Here is a 7,824-nt window from a genome sequence, read left to right on the forward strand (position 1 = left end):
GGATAAATACTTTGATATATTGGATGTGCCAATACATGGACAGGGTTTGTGATCTGCAGCATGAACTTGGTATCTTCCTTAGGTTTGGAGACAGCCTGCCCTAAGAACATGCTGTTTACCTCATAGTTCATGTAAACGAGCAGTTTAAACTATCTTGTCATTTGCTGTGTGGTGTGAGTGGCATTAAGGCATTATTAAATAGCTGAAATACTCCAAGTTGAAACCTCAATTTGTTTCTGATGATGTGTTCAGCAATACGTCCCTGCCATTGGCAGAATTTGATTGTTCATGAAACTATTGTGTGTGTTTTATTTCTAGGCCAAAGCCATTGCATGAAATTCCAGCTTTCTATTGCCCTGACAAGAACAAAGTGAATTTCATTCCGAAAAGTGGCTCTGCTTTCTGTCTTGTCAGCATCCTCAAGCCACTTCTTCCCACACAGGATCTCACACTTAAGGGCACTACACACAGCCTGACTGTCTCCTCCAGCATGACGCCCGGTTTGTTACAACCCATTTCCATGGCCGCCTTGACTACAAACACAGATCAAGATAGGATCTCTCGTGGAACAAGTACAGTAATACCACAGTCCTCTCTGCTCCAGCCAGCAGGATGTATTGAGGAAGCTGAAGAATAGCTTTAGATTGTCTTGACACTTTTCTGGGCAACTACTGGGGGAAAAAAAAAAAAAAAAAAGGAACCGCTTGACTGGACCTTTCTAATCACACTATTTGCGTTGTTTTAACAGTTTATGGCACTGCCATAATCAAACTGTTTGTATAATTGACAGTTTGGTAGCACATTGAGGAGTTCAGGAGGATGCAGCAGCTGATGCGCTGTTGCACTTTCTGCTTATGAAGACTATGGTTCTGTTTCTCTCCTGCTTTTTTAAACACTGGTGAAAACAAAGACACTCCTAATCCTTTGCCACTCAAAGGACCGGTTGTTGTGATACTGTGCGTCCTTTGACTTTTTTCTCATTAAAACAACAATCCCAAGACCAACCAGCTGATCCCATTTACCATTGTAATCTGCAGAGGGAGGGGCAATCAGATGGTTTTGCAAGATGTCTTTTGTACGAAAATGTGTATTTTGTAACAAAAATTTGCCTTTTCTGGTTCGTAGCAGATGGTGTTTCCTGGTGATGATCCCCTCCCTCTCTTTTTTTGTTTTTCTTTTGTAGGGAAGGTTCTTTTATACTTGGCTGGTTTACAGCTGATGGGACCAAAGGATTGCTGAATTACTTCAGCAGTCTCAAATTATGTGACCTTGCTGAACAGCCTCAGCCCTAAACAAAACAAGACAAGTTAATATGTTTGAAACTTTTAAAACAGAAGAGTATGCAAAAAAAAAGGTGTTAGTATATAGTGTACATTTTTTTGATATTGAAAATTTGTGCTTCTGGTAAGTCACATTCTTAAAACTCCTTCCTTCACAGAATTCCTACTACTGTTGGCTTATTGGCTGGAAAATTGCATTTTAAAGCACTTGCCCCAGTATTGTTCTATATGTTCATAGAATTTTTGTGCAGAGGTAGGGAAAAAAACATATTGTCCTCTTACTTGGTATTCTTTCTTCCAGAAAGTACTTGGCTCTTACAGGCTTGCTTGACTACTTGCAAAGTTAGTCAGCCTGAATCATTAATCACTCTTGGTACAAATTTGCTCTGACATGACTCATCACTGTATTATAGACCCTGGCCACGTAATACTGAAATACCTGTGCATGGTTTCCTCTCTGTTGTCATAGTGGTGTTTGTGTGTCCGTTGAAGGTGATGGTTTGTCAGGCATGATATCTGTTATGCAGAAGTTTACAGCAGCAGAAACGTTCTCCCTTTTTGACTAGCAACTTAGGTTGGCATGTAAAACGGAGGATTTTTTTTTTTTTTTTTTAATATTTGGTCTGTCCAGAAAATGCAGCAGTTAACAGTTCCTTTGAAATGACAATAAAAGGTGAAAATGGGGGTAAAGGCAGTTGCAAACAGAAACTGCTCAGGAACTTCAGCAGTGAGGTTCCTTATGTGTTCCTGGAGTTCGTTACTTGGGTTTGCGTAAATACAATATTGATATGCAAAAACCTGCAACGACCTGAACACCAGTGTCATATCAGCTTACAACACTGACCTTGCACCTCTTTTACGGAGTTAGATTTGGTAATTTCCAAGTGTCATCCTGGGCAATGTCTTGGTCTGAATATCGGTCTGTTACGAGCAGTTCTCACTGGCTTCCACATGCACAGCTTTCACCAATCTGTTTCATACTCAGGTCTCCTCATAATGGCAACTATTTAAAGATGATACTGCAAATGTAAAAGTTTTGTTCAGTGATTAATATGATGAATTTGCTTGGGAGCAAAAAAACCTGCATATGTGTGCAGAGAATAATCATCGTTTCTATAAACGTTTGCTGTTCCTCTCAATCCTCTATAAGTAACTATGACAGCAGTGTACTTTACCCAGCAAGTATAAGTCATACTAGAACGTGAAAGTCCTGTGTTTGTGGTATAATAAACCTATTCTTACAACATTATGCAAAAAATCAGTAAATGAAAAATTACCAGGAAGCATTAAAATGTTACACCTGTTAAATTAGCAAACAAACAGAATTTGGCTTACTTTCTATCTTCCCCTTGAAAACAAATAGGATTGTTTTGAAGTAACAGTTCTGATTTGCACTGACATTGTCAGTTATCTGAAGTTGTTCAGGAACAGTGTTTTAAAATAAACTGTTTATTAAATTTGATGATTTGTGCATCAGATTTATGTAACTTTGCCAGTTGATAATTCTTTTCTAGGCTTTGTGGATATTAATTAGTTTCTTCTGAAACACTACAGTGCAATTTGAAATCTAAAATTTACTGCTTTAGGTAGTTTTTTTTTTAAAAAAAAAAACCTGTTGTGACTGAATTGAGATCATATTCAGGTGAAGGAAGTGCTTGTAAGCCTGTTTTCTATTTCTGTAACAGTAGCGTGTAAAGAACTTTTCCATCATTGCCAAACTGCCTAGTGCTTTATTAGGAGATCTTAACTGAATGGTTAAGAACCAAAGGGCTAAAGTTAACAAATAGCCTTTATTACAGCCTTGACACTTAACTGACTTCACCAAAACTGCATTCTGATGTTCGTTTTCATCACAGAGTGACTCTCCCAATAGCAGTGCGCTTTTGTACCGTAGGACTTTCTTTGGCACCTGTTGTTGTAGTACTTCAAGTATCTCTTCGGTAGTTTACCTTGTATGTTATTGGACAATGTACTGTATGAATTAGTGAGCTGCTCTGATAAGAACCAAATGCAAATGTGTCAAGTTTTTGCTTTTTGTAAAGAAAAAAAAAAAAAACACACAAAAAAACCAACTGCATTCAGGATAACATTCAGTCTTTTTTTATATGCAGGACAGCTCTACTATTGCTTGGCAGCTGGACTTTATTATGAATCCACACTAAAGACTCAGAATTAAGAAAATACGACAGCTTTGTTCTGAGACCATCTTTGACAAGTGTGCAGACAAAAAATTAGCCTTAAACTTTTTATGTGCTGTCTTGTGCCATAGCATAGCTGTATGATAAAGTATTTAAATCTATTTCAAATAGCTTTGAGAGTGCATGGAGCTTTTTAAAAATTCTTTTATGTATAGAGTGGAATATCCAATTTTTGGAGGAGTTGACCTTGCATTGCTCAAGCAGAGTTTTACTGAAAGAGTCCAAATTCTTTTGGCATACTTAAAATCCTAACTATGCATAGACCTAGTCAGTTCCTTGACTGCCTAGTTTTTAGCTTAAGAAAAAATCAAGGTCTATTTTTATGCACAACTTGACACACTTGATATTCTTGTGTTCTTGGTGTTTTACACTTCTAGCCACATTTAAAGGCTGGTAGCACTGTTCAGTGACAGTTGATTTTAGATACACTGAATCATGCTACTCCAGTTGTAAATTCTACTTAAGTTACAAGGAAGGAGTTCATTGTAATGAAGTCCATGGTGACAGCTATGATTATTGGAATCTTTTTTTCAAAAACACAGACTTCTTTGTTTAAATTTAACTTGCATCAGCTATTCTTTACTTGCTTGGTGCCATAATCCTGTAGCATTTAAATTCCTGGAAAAGTAACAGATAATGCTTGAGTTCATACATTTTGGAAAGAAATTCTTGGTTTCAGGTACATATCCCGAGTGAGGAAAAAAAGGGAGTGAAAATTAAATATTGCATACTGTGGAAGTAAATGATTGCTGTGTTTGACTTACATGAAGCAATAGCAGCTCTTTAAAAGTATGTTTAGTCTCAGGGCTATTTTTTGATTTGTTCTGAAATACAATTTCCTGGAATTCAGAGTCTGAGACTTTTGGAAAACACTGAAGCTGAGCCTTTTGGGAAGCAGAAAACAAAGTCATATCCATTAACCTTTCTTCTGCCTCAGGCCTAACTTGTTGTTGCTTATTGAGTTTAATAGAATTCAGTGGTACAGCAATAATTCCTGACTGGAGTTTAATCTGTTCTCTCCCTGCCATCTCTGAAATGCTGACTGATGTCTTCCCAGTAACTCGGTGCCAGGGATGTCCATATTTCCTTGCTGAATGTTTTCTTGCCGAGTAGCTGACAGCTTCTCCATGAAGCTGGGGGTTTGAAGGAGGATGCATAGGAAGTCACCAGAAACTTTCAGAGATCATTTCTGCAGAGTGGCTTCTGGGGTGCCTGAATTTCCATTTGACTCACTGTATGCACGCACACATACTGTCTGCATAGGTCTGCTGCTTTTGTCTGTATGGTTTGAGGCAGGGCTGGTATCTGTGAGAACCTTTTATTTTTTTTTTTCCTGTGTACAGATTTGCTGACCTGTTCTCTTCTGGAACTGATGCGCCCTTACGTTCCAAAGCAAAGGTTGTGCTTTGTTCTTCCTTGCTCTCATGAGGTGAATATAGCCTGCAAGGAAGCACTCAAACACTTGAGAATATCAGGACCGTGCTTTCTTCATATAATTCCATAGTTGAAGTGTATGCCCTTCATCAAATGTCATAGCTGAAAGATGTCATTGTGGTTTAGACCCAAACCAGGTTGATACGTATTAAAACAAAAATGTTGGCTCTTAAAAAAGGCAATAGAAGGTGTGTCCTTCCTAACGTAGGGAGGTGAAAAGCACTGGGGCACAACTGGTTTTGTTGTAATCAAAGAGTTCTTATGAAATTATTTTTTTAGATATGGATATACAGGAAAACAAAATGACCACTCATTGCAAGATGTACCTGTGTATTTTCTTGATGTGGCATTGTGAGCGTTCAGCAACTCTGAAAATCAGTTCTGCTCTTAGAGTTCTGTTTATGCAGAGAATGATCAAGGTGCATTGTTTTGAAAATGTTACTTTGAGCGTCAAGTCAAGTGGGGAGAGAATGTGAACTATTCACAAGTGCTTTGTGAAATTCCGGTCCTGCATCCCAACTGAACTGCAACAGTCTCTTTCTGAATGCTCCAAATGTAAATGGAGACTTGTTACTGCTTGCTTTATTTCATTGCATGTCATCACTAAATACTGAAGGTATGGTCTTTGTTTCATAGTTCTTCACTGGGATTTGTATTTGACTACCGGGACTTGTGTAGTGTTGACAGGTCTGTCTGAATAGCAGAAGAGGACTTGGCCCAGTAGCACTGCGAGTTAACATTTCTTGCACAAGCTTCTTTTCAAACAACTCTCTTTGGAAAATCTAGTAAGCTTAAAAAAAAAAGAAGGCAAACCCCTTTTGAACACATCGTCCATCCTAATTGTCAGTGTACTGATAGGTAAGAACATGGCTTGGCATCATTCTAAATTATTTCATTTATTGAAATGTGCAATTTTTGAGGGTAGCAGTCAAGGGATGTTCCAAACTGCCATTAGACTTGCCTTTGTATGAAATTGACTGATATGTTTTCCTCTGTTACACTGTGATAACTTGTGGAGGTGTTCTTGCATATGTTGTTACTTGTTGCATGTAAAGCAATTTTTGTAAGCAAGAGGAATTCCAGGGATGTTCTGCAAAAAAGGGCCTATTCTGAGGTGATGTACACTGTTGTAAAACTGGAGCAGCTCAACTGATTTCAATGGAATTCTTGATTTACACTAGTCTTTTTGCTATGTGTAGTTATGCCAGTACAATTTTGCACAATGTTATTTGAATATCGCGATCTGACTTGTGAACTGTTTCTACTGAAAACAGTGAAACTTTTACAAACTGCGATAGCGGAATGTTTTTGGCTTTTTTTTTTTTCTTTTTTTTTTTTTTGCCTAAAATAAAAAGTTGTCACTTCAAGCCACGGGCTAATCTTGGATTTATTTTTAGTAGCACGCGGTTTTTGTGTTCTGACAGCCTGAAGAATTGCCTGAGCATTTACCCTGAGGGTTGTAGGCATTTACTTAAAGTAAAATAAATAAATTTTTACCCTCTTGCAGGAAATTCATCAGGGTAGAAATCTTTGTTTAACTCTCATTCCTCCAGAGCATCCTCAGAACAGCCATGAAGACTCCTTTCTCTGTCTTCATCTGCAGTAGGTTTGGTCAGTTCCTGAGCACTCTACAGTTCCACTGCTAGGGGAAGATGACACAAGTCCTGGGTTTGGGAACAGAAGAATTCAGCAGGTGTTCTGGGAGAGAAGGTGTGAGAACAGGACTGAGGGAAAAGCCCTGGATTCCTGCTGGTAGGTTCATACTGCTGTTCGGTAGAACACAACTGCTGAAGCCTCCCTGGGATTGTTGAAATAGTCTCATATTCTACATGTTTCTGTTCGCTCAAAATAAGCATCTTCATGAGCAGAACTTGGAGCCAGAACTCCTTTAAACTAGAAGTGGTGAACCAGATAAATTATGGTTTCTTGATAGTGCTTATATTAAATTTAAGTCTAATTTGTCTAAAAGACTTGTAGCAATTCCCCTTCTGGAAAATCATTGTCAGCTGTACTTTATTCCAGAATGGAGCAGTAGATTTGCCTTGGAAAAGATTCCTCAAGAGGAGTCTTGAGGAATTTATGGATTACTAATGTGTACCCCTCAAAGCAAGACTCTCTTGTGCTTTTCTATCGGTGGAAAAGCTTGAGCCAATAATCAAGTTCCCAACTTGATTTCCCAACTTGTGTCATTTCACAGCCAGAGTCCATGAGTCAGTTTGTGCCTAACTCAGAAACCACTTGGTTGAAATGTAAAAGGGAAGTCCACAGCTGTTGGGTCTGGAGCAGAACAGAAGGGTCTTTTCTGTATTTGATGCTTTCTCCCAGTTTATTTTTTCACCTGTTCAGTTGTCAGTGGATGTTTGCCTGTCTCCCTCCAGGTGAACAGGACCTGTTTCTTTGTTAAATAGGCTCTGACCACGTTCTCCATTAAACTATTTCTTCACCACTGATTACAAATCTAGTGTTTATGGTTTTGTTCATGGGAGGGCGGTTTTACTGTAAATATGTCTGGTGTTTAAAATCTCTTCACACCTTGTATTACATACAGATAAACTGCCGGACACATTAGGAAGCCGATGAAGATAATCTGTGAAGACAAAGAGTGCTGAAAGAGTAACTGGGGTGAGCAATGACAGTCGTCTTGATTCACTGTTTTCATGAACTGAGGAACAGAACTGCTCATAAACAGCTACTCATTTTGTTTCTTGAGATTGTGAGAGAGGTAACCAGGCAGGAGACGGGCTAGGAGGATTTCTCAGGTATCTCAGTTTTTTTCTTATGGTTAGGTCTGACTGCATAGCAAATTCATGTAGAAGTTATTAGCCAATGCTTCTTATCATATTCCCTTGTTGTCCTCTTGGCTCTCCAGCCAGCATTTGAAAATTGTATAAATGGTCATCCCACCCAGACTT

General features: G+C 38.6%; 1 protein-coding gene across 1 annotated transcript in view; it reads left to right on the top strand.

Annotated features, from left to right (window-relative positions):
* Positions 1 to 6,277, top strand: part of FAM117B (family with sequence similarity 117 member B) — a 31,066-nt gene extending 24,789 nt beyond the window's left edge. Inside the window, exons 8-9 of the mRNA XM_027880143.1 lie at positions 319 to 634; positions 1,181 to 6,277. Coding sequence (XP_027735944.1) covers positions 319 to 634; positions 1,181 to 1,183 — 319 coding nt within the window. The 3' untranslated portion in view covers positions 1,184 to 6,277. The remainder of the gene's footprint in view (positions 1 to 318; positions 635 to 1,180) is intronic.
* The last annotated feature ends 1,547 nt before the right edge of the window (positions 6,278 to 7,824 follow it).

Source organism: Empidonax traillii, unplaced genomic scaffold (assembly GCF_003031625.1).
Source record: "Empidonax traillii isolate 1590-97213 ecotype Southwest subspecies unplaced genomic scaffold, ASM303162v1 scaffold65:size4453928, whole genome shotgun sequence".
Taxonomy (NCBI): Eukaryota; Metazoa; Chordata; class Aves; order Passeriformes; family Tyrannidae; genus Empidonax; species Empidonax traillii.